This window comes from Struthio camelus, chromosome 3 (assembly GCF_040807025.1).
Source record: "Struthio camelus isolate bStrCam1 chromosome 3, bStrCam1.hap1, whole genome shotgun sequence".
In the NCBI taxonomy this organism is placed as follows: Eukaryota; Metazoa; Chordata; class Aves; order Struthioniformes; family Struthionidae; genus Struthio; species Struthio camelus.
In genome coordinates this window covers 93,461,808-93,478,588 of record NC_090944.1, presented here as the reverse complement: position 1 = coordinate 93,478,588, position 16,781 = coordinate 93,461,808, and the positions used below count along the sequence as shown (strand labels likewise).

General features: G+C 38.0%; 1 protein-coding gene across 10 annotated transcripts in view; it reads left to right on the top strand.

Annotated features, from left to right (window-relative positions):
• SMOC2 (SPARC related modular calcium binding 2) overlaps positions 1-16,781 on the top strand; it is a 155,740-nt gene that overhangs the window by 90,824 nt on the left and 48,135 nt on the right. For all 10 annotated transcript variants that reach the window (XM_068939124.1, XM_068939126.1, XM_068939123.1 and 7 more), the window contains one exon: positions 14,794-14,980. In XM_068939124.1, the coding sequence (XP_068795225.1) occupies positions 14,794-14,980 (187 nt within the window). The remainder of the gene's footprint in view (positions 1-14,793; positions 14,981-16,781) is intronic.

Genomic DNA, 16,781 nt, shown 5'->3' with positions numbered 1-16,781 from the left:
AACCATCCCCTCCTAAGTCTTTTGCTACTATTACATTGAACTGTTTAGTTTAAGGGATGAATTGCAGGATGTGTGACTACATTAGAAGGCACTGTTTCATCCTTGTGGATCCCTTCCTTACTCTTTCACTCTAGGCCCTGTCTGCACTGAGGCAGCCAAGAGATACTCTGCCTAAGGCCCTATAGCCAACATATAGATAGCTTCCATTAGCACGGTGTCTCCTATAATATTCCAATCCACTGTGATGATCGCAAAGGATGTTTTTGTTCAGATGACCATTTCTCTTGTTACATGATTGCTGGAAGCCTGTAATGCCCTGTAATTATTTTCCACTGCACCTAACTAGATCAGAGCAAGAGAGTGGCTAGTGTTTGGTCAAGGAGTAGAGGAATATAAAAGTGAATTAAAGCTTTACCGCTTGCTTTTTAATTTAAACTGTTCATACTGATGCAGTTGACTGTGTGTGCCCTCAAAAGCTGAGACTCCAGTTCTGGCAAGAAAATTGAAGATAGTTTGTGATTCAAGATGTGTTTGGATTCAGATCATAAGAAGAGTTAAGGGTTTCCAATTCACCCTAAGTCATTAGGCCAAATCTTCAGGTCTGCATCGAGGAAAATTTCCACTGATGTAAGGACTGACAAAGGGTGATCTTATCTGATTATGTCTACTTTTCATTTAGTAAAACCACCCACAGATTCCATTACAGCAGAAACTTCTCACAAAGGCAAAAATATGAGTCGTTGCAGAAGCTCATGACCATCACATTTTGTCATGGTGCAATTCTCCTTTCGCAACAGTTCTGTGACCAGTTATTCTGGCTGGCGAGGAGAAAGGATGTAAAACCAGGGATCCTTTTCTTCTGCTTGTTTACTTACCCAGTTGTTCTTGGGGGAAGATATCTGAGTAACTTTTGATCTTGGATGCTTTCCCTCTGACTTTCTGAAAACTCCCACTATGTAGCTAAAGCCGTAATCTCAGTAGCCCTTACTGTCCTAAACAAGGTAATGAGAGAGTCATTGTTGCCGTTGCTGTCCTGTTTGAACAAATTCTTGCCTAGCCAAGAGACTTATGATGTTAGTGTTCTTCCAGTTTCAAAACAGGTTTAAAAAGCAATTTCAAATAACTTTTAGGACATGATTTTAGTTCCTCTGGGTTGATGCAACAGAGAAGCAGCAAAGCCAAGAATATCAGTGTGAATGTCAGTGGTTTGAAAGGTCACCTCTCCCACTTTCCCTACCAACATCCTAAGGATAGAACAATGTCTTCTAATGCAGTCGCATGTCCTGTAGTTCATCCCTTAAACAAAACAGCTCCATGTAATAATAGTAAATGACTGTTGGAGGGGATGGTGTGGTTTCAGTGGACATGAAGCATCTTTTTACTGACAGCAGCATACATAGGAGTGACTCCACTGCAGTAAAAAGGATAATGTCATGGGAAGCCTGATGAGGAGAGAAGAGTTGGAGGTTTCTGATGGTGCTATATAAAAAATATCACATAAATACCAATAGTGCAAACCCCGCAGATGCAGAAACAGTAATCTTTTCGTCAAAGGCGTTACCTATGTATGTATGTAGCAAGAAAACCACAACAAAATCCAGTGGTGGTATTTGAAGTGCAAAAATTAACCTTATAAATCAGTTTTTTTTTAAGTGAATATGATTAACCTTTAGAACAATTCAGTGAAGAATGGGATAAATCCTCAGCACCTGAAGACTTTATATTAGAACTGGGCATCTTTCAATAGCTCTCCCATCACTCAAACGGAATGTGTGGGATTGAAGCAGTACATGGCAGATGAAGCTGTATGTGCCAGGAACCGGAGTAAATGATCATAATCACCTCTTCTAGCCTAAAATCAGTTGCTATGCTTATCAAATCCTTTTCATCATAGTCACCTTGGCTGCTTCTCCCTCTTCACCATTGTTTACTACCTATGTGCCAAACTGGGAGAGCAATGAGGTGTTTTCTCCTAAGGCTAGTGGAGTATATGCTTAGCCTTAAGTCAATGCTTTTCTAAATAAGAATGTTTCCATAGTCTAGGCTGTAAGTTCTTTATGGAAGTGACCCTTTGTATTTTTTAAATAAAACTCAGTGCAAGTGCCGTAACACCAGTACTAGTAGACAAAACGATCTGTGCTATCATGTTCTTATTCTATGGCAATTTTATTTCCTCAGGATGTCATCGAGGAGACTTAAGGCGCCAGCATAGTGTAGTATGTGAAAGTATGTAACATCAGCAACTGCAGAGAGACAGTGTGGTTTGATGGTTTACATTCATGGCAGCTAGCCAGGAACTCCAGGGCTCTAACCCTGGCTCTGCTTCTGGGAGGGCTGCTGCAGTCTGGACAGATCAATGCAAGCAAGAGTAAAAGTTTCAGCAGAGAGGTGATTGAGATAGTATCTAGTACAGGTCTACTGAACATATCATTGAGACTTAGATAGTATAGGAGGTGGATGTGAGGTCCCTAAATATGAAGAAAAATGAATTGCACTGACCAAAGGCAATAACTACATTTAGACACTACATAAAGACACAAGATAAACCCCTTTTCTTGGTCTCAGTTTTGCATCTAGACTTCCTCCGCTTTGTTTTGTGTATTTGCTATGGTCATGTAAATCATGACAGTGGATTTGCAGCCTTTTTCCTTGCAACTGATTGGCCACTTCAAAGATCCCTCCCCTTCTTCCTGCAAAATGTACCTGCTAGAGCATGCTTGCGATATGCATGTATATAGAACCCCAGGGCAAGCAGAGGATGCATGTGACTTTGGTGCAAAAGAGATCCTGTATAAAGACTCACCTCTGTGTTATCCCCAAATAAATGTGCCCCCATGAACGAGGCAAAATTTGTAGTAATCCATGGCACTTACAATGGGACTGTACTGTAGTCATCCACAACTGTGACCTAAGGCAAGTAGGTTTGTAAATACACAGGCTTTTCTACTCGGGTTTAGCCCTTGTCTGTTCCTCCGGACTGATGGAGACAGCCCTTGCAGGCTTCATTAATTATGCCAGTGGTTGATTGGTTTGGCATGGAATGCTTTATAGCAATAGGCAGATTTAATGAACAGCAGCTCCAGTTGCAACAGCCTCACAGCCTCCCGGGACCATCATGCCCTGTGCTTCATTTTGTATTATTTTCAAGCAATCAACCTTTAATCTTCTCAAATTAAAAAGAAAACAAAGCATACGTGTAATATGTTGAAAGAACAAAAGAACTGTCTTCACATAAACTGTAATAAAAATATTTCCTTATTAGGTGATTGAATGCCAGCATTGTTGTTTCCTGTGATACTGGTTTTCTGGAAAAGTTAAATATTTAGAATCTGTTTTATCTGAACAATTTTACCAAAAACAGCCCTTTGGATTTTCTCTATTTGTCACAGAGAGCTTCAAAATAAACAAGGCCTGAGGTAGATGTGTGCATGTGGGAGTGGAACAACAGGATGGGAGCAGGTCTGAAAGGCATGGCAGTATTTGTGGGAAACAGGCTAAGCAAACACTTTGAAAAATAACACTTTCTTAAACATGCTCTTTACTCTCATACAGCATGGATTGCTGAGAAGTACTTATTTATGCAAGGCTTTTTCCATTCATACAAGTTATTCCCATGGAAGGATAAACACTAATCATCTACGGAGCACTTACTGTAATCATATGACACTGGTTTATAAAGGATTAAGGATCATTATTCACACTTCAGAATTCTAATTTTACTGTTTCAAAAAGGCTTTGACTTTACTACTGTGCTTCATTTAAGAAGTCTTTGAAAATTGCTTTGTATGTGCTAGAGACTGAGTTTTCTGTTGATGACCCCCACTATGTTCAGTGGAACATTTCCAGCTTACAGGAGCAGAAATCATGAGCCAAGATTTTCAATATACTAGGGGTCTTTCATCCTTCCAAAGCATAGGGGTGTTTCATTATCACACCATATCTAGACTTCATTAGCGGGACTTCAGAGAACTATTTCTTTTTGAAAGCAGAGATGAAAGTGGAGTGGAATTAGCATTTTTAGTTTTAATTCCCACTACCCTTGTTTTTCTCCAAAGTTTGAAGGCAGAGCCAAGCCAAAGATTTTGGCTTTGCTCTTGAAACCAAAACACAAGCTGAGCCACTTAACTATAGCCATATGAGAAAAAAAATAGCTACATAAAACTGTATTAAAAAGTCACTGGAACTGAAAGAAATAATCTAAGAATATTCTTATTGGCTTTTACTCTTCTTTGGCACATGCTCTTTATTGGACACAAAACTTGGCCAAAATCAGTAAATGGTCTTCTACCTGAATCCTTTTTTCTTCTGCCTCTCCTGTTAAGAATATTGACATCCTACATACTATCTAAAAAGTACGTTGTGGACACAGGACCTATACAGCGTTAGCTGAACATGAGCCTTCTGAGTAGGATTTATGCAGGGTTTAAGTAACGCAATTACCTTTTGAGCAGGATTCATATTCATATTATTTGTAGAATCTAATGCTCAGGATAAGAGTTAATCCATTCCAGGAGTATTATGACCTAACAGATGATAGCACTTTACAGAATTTGCTTCTGGTTCTGTGCAAGGACTTTTCGTTACACTGCACGATTCTTTTAATTAGAGACATGAGCAATAATGTGCATTTTTCCACCTGCTTCCTGCCTCCTCTTTGACAAGATGAAGAAAAGTAAGTCAGAATTCGAGTGTCCAAGTTTTGGTTCCTGTATCATTAATTAGCTCTTAAGGATGCAATTGTATTCTTGACATTAGCACACTTTCTAAATATTGGGCTTTTTAAAATAGAGTAGGTTTGAAGGGCACATATCTGAGAGCTCTGGAGATAGAATCATTCTCCTTAGGCACAGAAGAGGCAGTGGGAATGATGGTTATATAACCTGCTTCTTTCTGGCTGTCAAAGTAGCCCTCCCTGAAACAGTGAGGTAAGGCAGAAAGAGAATTTCACTTTCAACCATCTGTTTAATGTCTATTTACCTGCTAAGTGTCAGGAAGGCCAAGTCCTTACCATTTTGTAACACCTGTGCTGTCTGCTATAAATTAGACAGAGGTGCATATTTTATTTCTCATTCTGTAAGGTGCTCTGAGACACCATGCTATGGTGGCAGAGAATGGCAATATCTGTTTTGCCTGTGCTTTGCCAGGGCTTGTGTGAGCAAACAGGTGCCCTGGGAGGGCAGAGGGTGCAGCTTCTGTCTCATGTGCCAATGCAGTGTGTTGAGATTGCCATTCTGTGAACTGAAAGCCTGACTATGCAGCCCACTTCACAAGCACCAGATCCACAGTAAATGATGTAATGAAACAAATAAATGAACTAAAAATGTTGTTTGATTCTTCTTATTTTAATTCTGTTTATATATTGAGTTAGTGTGTTCCTAGGCGAGTTGCCTGTAAGGTGGTTGTAAGGGAGCAAATACTTAGAAAATAAAGTGGAATGCTTCCACGTCAAATGGGAGTTAAACAATAAAGCTGGAAAATAGTGCACAATGCAAACAACATTGGCAGGGTGGACCAATGGCAGGAATGGGGTATAAACTATATTCAGTGATGCCACTGTACACCTTTGAAATTAAAATTACTTAGGTGCCTAAAGTCAGGTATCCAAAGCCATATCCAGGCACTGATGTAAGCATCTGTTTCCCAAGTGCTGAACAGAAACAAGTCCTGTTTTGCTGAGAGAAAGCTCTGGCAGATCAACATTTCTGCAAGTGAGCTTGCTTATTTGAGGGGCCAAAGTATGAATTTAGGCATCCAAGTTTGCACATTTTGCCTTGTAATTTTTGATAGAGCTATTCAAATAAATAGCTCTCCTGGCAAAGACTTTGATTTTCAATGCTCTGTGGAAAAAATTGATCCAGCATTATTTGCGCCTCAAATATTTCTTAAAAATGAGAGATTTTTCCAAGGGCAGAAGACTTAACATTGGCTGGTCAATATACTCATGAAGCAAAAATGGCAGGTTTGAGCAATTTTAGTTAATGAAGGTGCCTTTAGATTGATATAGCAAACTGGACAACTAGCCATTGTGTTTGGAAAAAGCCAATGGTTTTCATTTGCTTTCATTTTGGGTGGTGGCTTTTTTGTTTGTTTTTGCAGTTTGAAAGGTATAGTGCTGATCTACTTTGGCAGATTCGGCAGCCATACCTAACAATAATAGGAATCAATGTTTCCTCCTATGCCTGGGCTCAAAGGAAAGCCAGGTTTCAGCAAATACTGCTTTCAGTTATATCTTTGCAAGATAGGGCAGACTTTACACAGTGTCTTTACTCATATTGGGGGGACCAAGTTAACAAAGTCAAGCAAAAGCACTTGGAGATGATAATTCATCCTACGTCCAGCCCTGTAAATCAGTGGATATCTTCAACTCATTGAGTAGAAGGGAATGAGGGACCTCATCTCCTCAGAAACCAGAGGATTTTCCACTGTCCTTGTTAAGCTTGATGCCATGTGACTGACCCATTGTCCTACAAGAATTTTTGGTTTTGTGTTAAGGTTGCACTCAAGTTTCCACTGTGGTGGTTGGGGTGTAAACAGTCCTTGGATCAGAAAATTCTCAAGTCTGGCTAAAGCAGTCTGCTTTTCTAAGGCTTTCTGTCATTTTCACATTCTCCTGTTAAATATTTTGCAGAAATAGCTACTCTTGGTTTACTGCTCTTTCGTGTTTAATAGACAGTATAATAAATGTTTGACTCAAGATGTTCAGGGTACACATTATGGCTGTAATGCACAACGAGTCTTTGCAAGAACTCCTACTCTAATCTTTGCACTTTAATTATACTGATTTCATACTTATTTTTCATTTATCTACATGAGTATTGAACGACAATACTTAAACACTTAACGCCAAATTCAGTCATACTTATAAAAGACGACTAGCTACTCTGAGAGTTTTCATCATGTTGGTGGCCAATACTTGCACTATGGTTTTATTCAAAGTAAATAAGAATGGCAGAATTTAGATTACCTTTTTGTTTAAAAGCAGATAGCTATTTTATCGCTTATATTCTGTGCAGTGGCAGTTTGAGGACTCTGAGAAGGAAAAAAATGATAATAAGTGAATGATTAAAATGAGTAATTTAAATAAATTATAATAGGGTGGCAGGAAAACTTCAAACACTTACATAGTATTTCTCATCTCTTTAAGAAATTGAGCTGGATGTCTCAAAATTCAAAAAAAAAACCCCAACAAACTAAACAGGCTTTTGTAAGAAATAAGTTATTTTTCCATTAGAGGTGTTTTAGTTACAGCCTTTCTCACAGCATTCCTAATATTTCAAACTGGAGGCAAAAAAGAGGATTGGTAGAGGTGTACAAAACCTTCCCTAAAAGAGAAACTGGTGATATGAGCTCTTTTAAAATCCCAGTAGATATGTGAGATTGAATTTTGGTTAAAGATCAAGTCATCATGTTTTCATCTCAGATCTTTTTCTTTCAGGCCCCCAAAGTTTAGGCTATCAGTAGAACAGGAATTTGCATAAGGCAGACGTCTTGATTTGACCTAGTGCCTTTTGGCTAATCAAACTGGGGCAAAACTGGAGATCATCCTGGTATATATGGGTACATCAGGGGTTGTGACTATGATTTTTTCAGGTAAAGATAAGTTGGAGGCCAGTGCTGTCTGCATTTTGGCTCATTGTTTCCATGGGCTCATGGCGTTTCCAGATTATCCTCTGTAGGTATTGCAGTGTCTTTGCATATGAAACCACATAGATAAATGATAACATCTGTCTGTGATTTATCATGCTTTGTTCAGTGGGATGAAGTACTTAAATTAGTCTTTAGAGTTGTGTTGAAGCCATGAGCTTTGTGTTTGGCCACAAGCATCCACTCAAGCTCCAAATGTGCAAAATAGTGATCAGCTGTATATTGGAAGTACTCTGCAAATATACACAAGGGGGCAGAAATATATGGTTTTCACAAACAAGAGTAAGTATGGGAAGGAACGTTGCCAGCTTTCTCCAGGCCTTGAGAACCCTCATGCTGATGCATTCCGAACATAATGTAAATCAAAACATATGGCACCAGATGAGTATTAATACTATAATTTATTCTTAGGTTTCGGTTGCCTGCTAGATTTTGGAACTGAATTTGAGTATTAATGTTGCCTATTCCTTCCAATCATTGCTTGGTCTGTGAGCAAATATTTGCCTTAACTGGAAACACACGTGCATGTGAATATATTCAGCTGAGGCCTGATGTAGTGTCCGTTGAATATAGTGGGTATTTTTCCACTGAAGTCTTCCGGAGGAAGGATTGTGCTCAGAAGTGCTCCCCATTTGTTTAAGTTAATGAATAGTCTCTAGAAGAAGCTACAAGCATGAGCAAAGTTGTATTTGTTTCTAGTATTGAACTTCACTTGATTTTCATAGGAGATGAATTTATTTGAAATGGTCAAGAAACGGGGGCAGGCAAATTCTTGTAGAAAAAGAGCTTTTTAAGAAAGGTTAGTATGAGAGGTTCTTACACTGGTCATAAGGGACTAGAGAATAACTTTATATGCACAAAGTGTATGGAGTTGGCCTCTTAAACCGCCTCATCTCCATCCTGATAGAAGGTGTCTGTCATGCTAGAGAAGGTCCAAAGGCAGGCTGGAGACCCTAAAAGAATGTGAAGCCATTAAGTTACAACTCTCTTTCACTAGAATAAAATCCTTTAGGGAATTTTTGCCATTTATGTCAGCTAACATAATTCCTTGGCTGAGGTCTTAATAGCAGAGCCAGATGTCATAGATTCTAGGTTATGTAAATTGGTCAGCCACAGAGGAAGAACCTAAAAATTTATTCTAAGAATGAATATTTGCTGGAGTTAGGAATAACAGGACAACTGCTGTAACGGAATCACTTTGTTTTCCGGATCTGCCATCCAGTCAATGTAAATTCTTCTGTAGGGAGAGTGTAGCCTGTGTAGAAATTATCACTCTTCCCACTGCCTTTCTACAGCAAATGTCCTGGTCATATATGGAAATACAGTTTGGTGTACTGTAGGTGGAAAATCAGTCAGTGAAATTTGAATACCATGAAAGCTATTTGAAAATATAAAAACACATTGTAATCAGTTTCCTCAAGGCCTGCTGACTTCGCTGGTTCAGCAAGGGTTCCTCCTAAGCAAACAGATCAAATTCTTATACCAGTGAGAAGTGAATTTGTTGGAGGGTTGCCTGTTTGTCAATAGGAGGACTGCTTATCCATATTAATTACTTAGATTTTGAAATAAACTAGCACAGAACTTCTATAAATCAGTGTGTAAAGTGTTTTGAAAGTGCATAAACTAAGCTTAATTAACTAGGATAGCCTAATGGTTTTGATAACATTTTGGTTAGCCGAAAACATCATAGAATTTGGTAAGTCTCTGTACATAGAAATTTTGAAAAGGAATATATTCTATTGATATATATATCCTCCCGGAAACATGAGAAGACTGCAAAATTAACTGTCTCAAATGTTACGGTGCACTCCTCCAGGGGATATGTATCACTTTTCAGAGTATTTTTGTTCACAGGCTTGTTACTTGCTTTCTGTAGAGGATGTTGAGCTTCAAGGTCCAAATAAAATATTCCTTTACCCTAGAAATCGGGCTGTCTAAATTGTGCTTTCATGGCCCATTATGGTAATGAGAAAAGGAGGGAGAGGGAATCAACTGAAAATAGAATTTCTTGGAATGGATTCTGTTTGTCATATACACATTGTGGGGGCTAAGGAAATTGAAAGGAAATGTTTATATAGTGGCAGGAAATGTTAAAGTAGCGTACAGATGCCTTTGTAATTTTCTGCAGGTTTGGCAACTTGTTTCTGCAGAACACTGAAATTTAGACGTAAGAACAGCAATTCACATTTAAGCAAAAAAAAAAAAATCAAAATTATTTGTAATCATGAAAATTCCGCATGTTGGGAGAAACTGTGATGAGACACAGTACATAAATTTCAAGAATTTCTGAAATGAAGGCCTAGCATGTCTTCTGTTACAAAACTAACGTGATGGTTATTATAATCAACATAATGTGGTGCTGGTATTTTAGATATGCTACAGACAAATGTACCAGTAAGCTGTTTGTTCAGGATGACTTTTCCAGGAAAGCCACTTTTTTCCACTCTAGGACATCACCTAGTAAACTTTAATTAACACTTTAAGTAACTCATCAGAATTGATAAATGGATTCCTTAATAAATAAAGATTTGCAATTTTAGACCCTACAACCATCGAGGTATTTTTCCATTCATGTAAATTAACTTCAATCATTGGAATGCAGACTGGCTTTCTGGGAAGAATTGACCATTAGCAACAACAACAGACTCAAGATTTTATACAAAACATGAAACTTATACACAGAGTTTGCATTAGCTGAAGTATCTTTGCTATTGACAGAAGGTGAAGCATTTCCACTAGTTATTCCTAACGGACTTGTGAAGTTAACTAGAACAAGAACAGGAAAAGTGTATTTAGTAACTAATACTAACAGGAAAAAGAGAAGAAATAGAATAGCAGTAAGACACCGGAAGAATAACAGAGATTATTTAAATTAAGCAAGTATTTAAACTCTTTCATAGTCGTGAGCCAGATTTTTACTTTATTATTCAGAAAGTCCTTTTTCAGAGTAGGTAGATGGGCATTGGGTGGCACAAGGCTCTTTTTACACAACTGGGCAAAATATACCTGTTCTCTTACATATTTGAAATTTGTATGTTGAGTCACTAATGCTTACACAAATGAAATAAAATATATTTTTGGGTAGAAACTGTAACTAGGAATCCTAACTGTGCTACAGTGTGGCTGACTAACATGGCAGACTATCCTGAAAGGATTTTTCAGCCATGTCTAACTGTTTTAGGGAATTACCATGCTTGGAGAACCATCCTTTTTTTCCTATCAAGGCAGAATTAAAGGATCTAAGTGAAAATACAATAGTGTAAGCTTATTCCTTGAAAAGAACCTCAGATATCACTACTTTTTTCTTCTTGGAAGGAATGTTGTTGTAGTAACATATTCCATAAAATATTTGATATAGTCTAATGATTTAGGTATTTATCCCACTTTTATTTTGGTACAGATCTTTTTCCATACTGTTCATTTTAAGAATTTCTAGCATCCATCTGTTATGGTTCCAAATTGTAGCTGATGTCTAATTATTTGGACAAACAGTTAGGCATTTTATAAGTTAATGACATCTATAACTGTTTCTCCTAGTAAATTAACTTTTGTTGACCATGATTCTTCTGACGTTACAAAGGCAAGTATTTGCAGCACTATGGTATCTCTGATAAGGGTGCTTAGTCATTACAAGGCTAGAATTGAATCTTCCCAGCTCTCCTGTTGTAAATAATTGAAGGAAGAATTTAAAAGGGAGTGAATGGTTCCTTTAGAGAGGAAATTACACTGAGGATTAATATTCTTGTCCTAGGAAAAGCAGACAGGATTATGGGTAAACTATTTAAAGCAGTTTTACTTTAATTTATGTAGGAATAGTGTTTTGGTGGAAAAGACAAACAGGAAAGTAATAATAGTGGTACAAGTGATTTGGTCCTGTCAAAACTTGTACAATAGTCCTGGACTCTGAGGATATGATTCTGTTGAGTGGTTGCTACGCAAATTGCCTGATGGCTGACCAGGATGATTAGCCTTTGTGTTAGGAAGGGAAATACCAAACTGTTATGCACTTTTGGCAAATAAAATGAATGAACTCAGTTGAGAAGTTTTGTAATAAAGCCCAGTCATTTGGTACATACAGAGCTGACAACCATAATGTCCATCACACTATTTTATTTATTTTCCAATTTATCAAAAATATTCTACATTTTGTCCAACAGATTACTTAGGACTACTGATTAATTGCTCTTCTTGTTACAATTTCCCATCTGTAGGCAAAGGGAAAGAAATGAAAGGTTCTAAGAAGGGAAAGACCTTCCTGGAAATATCACAGTTTCTTTCATATCAGTTTTTTATTGTGAATACCTGTGCTGATGCTGCTCTTCAAGGCAGACTTTTCCATCACTAGAGTCCTTCTAATTTCGAGAATTCTTCTCTAGAGTTTTGTATGAATCCTAGACTTTTTGTCTATTTTTGCAATACTTCTGCCCCTAAAAACATTTCTTTTAATCATTAAACTTTCTTTTTAGTTACTGTCACTGACAATCCTGTTTCCTGTCTCTCGCACTTGCAAACTTAACACCAGTCCTCAGTCTGATTGTGCCTCCTAATGCCATTATCCACTTTCACAACAGTCCTTTGAAATCCCTCCCATATTACTGCTTCTCTGTACCTTTAAAACTTAACACTAGACATGAGGGAGAAAAAGGAGCACAGAAACCTAGCTTAGTGCTCAAGGGACAAAGTTCTGGCTTGAGTAGTAGCTAGCTGAAAACCTTACCTTGGGAATAAGTGTTCGTGAATGAAAAGACTGTCCATCTAGGTCTGCAACACCTGCTCCTAAATTTCCTCAGTGCAGGAACAGCCGCAGTGGCTCATGACTCCAGTGTTTCTGAGTCAGCAGTGCAGTAGTTTGCTGGTTATTTCCATCAACACACTAGAGCAGCCCCAGAATTAAACACTATAGCTTACGCTCACAGCTGAAATAATCCACATCTGCCTCTACATCGGGGATTCTCTATCGCACTCTCTCCCTGCTTGCTATTACATTTTGTCTGTCTGGATGACCTGACTGTGTAGCCTCCATACACCACAGTATTTTCTAAACTAGATAGAGACCATGAAAATATATCACTCCTCTGGGTTAGGAAGAGATAATTAATAATACACATCTGCCAGATTCTGTTGCTAGTTACAAGGATATAAAATGGGAGAAGGTCACAGTAGTTAGTGGAATGATCCCGAGGTTTATCAGTATGAATGAGAAAAGAAAGTAATTGAGTTTAAAGAGGAGTAATATTTTTTCCCTCTCATTGCAGCTTCTTCACCCTGTTTTTTCCTTTTTACTTGATTATATACAAAATGTAAAAAGTGAACAACCAAGCTAGTCAACGTGTTTTCCAGGGCTGTAATACTTTGTAAGTCAATAATTATCATAATCCAGATTCACTAAGGGAAAGATTTATTTTGGCTACTGTAAGAGGATATTGGTGATGGATTTCTATTTCATGAAACCATAGCTATTTCTATGAGGGTTTTAGTTAGTTATTTGCCCTTTTTTAAAGGAGCATTTCTGTCCTCACTACACTGCTTCTGTAATTACAGTGTATTGTCTAAACATTGGTGCTTTGAAACTATTTCATCTCTGTTTATGTCAGTGGGTAGACAAGAGAAAAACATGCAAAATTAATCAAATCGTTTAGCGCTCCTGCTCAAATACCATATGCAGCAAAGAAGCATAAAATTATCAACCAAAGAACTAAAAAAAAAAATCAGTGCCTTGTAAGCAAGTTGGCAAGTGAAATGCCTGTGTTTCAGTATTTAATGTTTATTGGAACAAAATATACTGTTTTAGAAACCAGACCATCATATAGATGGAATTGTGTGCCATTTAAAGTATGAAGGGGATATACTTCCTGTTACCTTTTCCACTGCACTGGAAGTCTTGCTGATTCTGGTCATCTGCCTCTGCAAGAAGCTGGCAGGGATCATTGGCATTCTGAACATAACTAATGCCTTTCTGTCACTTTTGTGCCTAAAACATGCAAAGCATTTTATCAACCCTGTGGCCAACAGTAAGTGAGATTAGATCAAAGATGAAACTCATTGCAAATACCCTGGAAAATACAATCAGGATTCAACTTGTTCTTCTATGGGTTGAGTCAAGAGGTAAAGTCTTCTGGAGATTCAGAGAATAATTATGCCCCTAGACTTTAACTAACTTGAAAGAAGAGCAAAAATTTGTTGCAGGTATTTTTCTAGACAACATTAAAACAACTTTCCTTTCACTGAATGAATTCTTTTTATTGATTGAAATTCTATAGGCTTGAGATTTTCTTATCAGTAATACCTGTTTTTGTGGAGTGCTTCTTATTTGTCATCAGCATTTTGGCTTTTTCAAATATTTATTTCTATTCAATGGCTTAATTTGGGAACTATGCAAAACCAGTTTTGTTAACCTCCTAAGTTCTGTACGATTGAAGATTGACTTTAAAGTTCCTGGGAAATAAATGGCTGGAGCAAATAGTTCATTTCATTTATTATTATTATTATTATACATTATACTGGAATTCTGTTTCTGGGGTTTCTTCTCTGTGGTCCCTGATTCACAGTTTCTGCATAAAGGCCAGGAATGTGTAGACACAAGATTTTCTCACATCCAGAAGAGATCTGGGACATACTGATAGGGCAGAGAGGAAATTGTACTACTTTTTCCTGGAGATCTCTGTCTCCAGATCAGATGATACATCACCAATACTAGAATAAGCAAGAAAGAAGATGGAAGAGTTTTCACTATATAAACATGCCATCTGGATGAATAATTCATTTATAAGGAATCTTTAAAAATTGGATTTCGACTTTTGCTCTCTAAAAAGAATCAATATTTTAGGGATTTGTGGAGTGGGAGAGGATTTTTTTAAGATGGCAGAGAAAGTATTTTACGTTTTGAAAGTATTCATGGATTCCCTCTGATATGGGAAAAGGAGTGTCAAGATACTGTTAGGAATGTGTTGTGAAGTGTCTACACCGAAAGGAAACTAAAGAGCATAATAGTAAATGCAACATAAATCAATGTAGCTGATATTTGAGCTGCAGTGAACCTCTTCAAATACAATCCTTATGTGCAATCACAGCGAGATATAACGAGTTTGATAAATCTAGTGGGTCCTTTACATATAGCTTCTTCAGTATTTTTTCTTCTCCTTCCAAAAGCATCATCATGTGATCAAGAACTTCAGTCAGCACTGGAGGAAGCTAAACAACCCCAGAAAGACAATGTATTCATTCCAGAGTGTGCTCAGGGTGGCCTTTACAAACCTGTTCAGTGTCATCCTTCCACAGGCTACTGTTGGTGTGTTCTTGTGGATACAGGACGTCCCATCCCGGGCACGTCAACAAGGTAAGGGAATACATTTTCGGTGCTGAGACATGTAATGAGAGGGTCATGGGGGCTGATGCCCTAGTGTGTTATGTACTAGCATGTAGATTCCTACTACTAGTGCAATTACATCATATAGATTGCTTCCATTGTGAATGTTAAGTGAAAATTTGCCTAAGAATCATCAAAAGTTGCGACCAGATGGCCAAAGACTGACTCACTGCAATGTCACAGCCTGTAGGCTTCTACAGTTCTCTTCTTGCTTTCCTTCCATTTATTTTGTACTGGGAAGGCAAGGTTTTAAAGCTGATAATGAATCAACCCAGAGGAAACCTCACACTCCTGTAGCCTGAACATGAAAGAACCAAGTGAGATGGGCTGTGACAGGAACCAAAGCCAACCTCAGAAATGTTCAGTTATTTTTCCAGCAACCTCCTCAACTATTTCATATGACTGACTTTATTGGAACAATTGTCTGGGAATCCACAGAGAGGAAATAACATTTTAATGTGTATTAATAGAAGCTTGGAGTTCAGTCATCTCAGCTGAGCCGGATACATGGTAAAGTGTTCTGAGCCACACAGAACAGATGTAGGCAAGGCAAATATCAGGTTCCAAAGGATGTTATTTAGGCTAGTTATTGAGGTTTGGCTCTTGCGGAAAAGCTATAGACACTCATATAAAGCTGTTGGGCAGTATGGATAGCTTAATATAAGCATAAATCTTTTCAAACTTAAGCAAAGATCATTTTTGATCATTTGCATAATGCTTGTGAAAAGCATTTTAAGACACGCACTGCAATTATATTGCGTTATATTCCTGGGGAGCAGCATATTCTTCAAGTGCTGATTTACTGATACTTGTTTGTACAGTAGGTCAGAACATGCCAATTACAGTACAATTCCTAGCTGAAGTAATCATAACTTAAAGTTACAGGCTATCTGCTGTTTCTGTCAAGCCGAGATCCATAAGCTGTCAAATGACATAGTCCAAATTTGGTCCTGAAACTGTAGGATCAGTATACCTGTTGTCTGAGGACGTAAAGATGTTCTCTAGAGATTCCAGAGTCTCCCATTTCTGCTCTTCTTCTGTTCTCCACCCACAGATTTGCTCACTGTTTCTTGTTCTTAGTGATAATCCTTCCTTTCTGTCTGTGTGTCTGTTGACGTGTATTTTATTTATTCAAAATTAGATGCTGGTGCAGCTTTCCTTCTGAACCCATAATTTAAACCACTTTTTGGGGCCTTGCATCCTATTCCTTAAGTTGAATACAAACCACCTTCTTGTGCTGGTCAATGATAGGACTTTTTTTTTTTTTTTTGGCTGACCTTTTCTATAGGTCATTTTATTACAGAATCACAGAATAGCTGAAGTGGTAAGGGACCTCTGGAAATGGTCTAGTCCAACACCTCTGCTCAAAGCAGGGTCAGCTAGAGCAGATTGCTCAGGACCTTGTCCACTTGGGTTTTGAATACCTCCAAGGATGGAGACTCCACAGCCTCTCTGGGCAATCTGTTCCACTATTTGATAACCCTTGCAGTAAAAAAAGTTTTTTCTTATGTTTAAACAGAATTTCCTGTATTTCAATTTGTGACTCTTGTCCTTTCAGTTCACACTACTGAAGGAAGTCTGACTGTGTCTTCTCTACTCACTCCCATCAGGTATTTATATGCGCTGATCAAATCTGAGGCTTCTTTTATACAGGCTAAGCAATCCCAGTTCTCTCAGCCTCTCCTCATATGTCCAATGCTGCAATCCCTTAATCATCTTTGTGATCCTTCACTGGACTTGCTCCAGTATGTCAATGACTTTCCTCCTACTG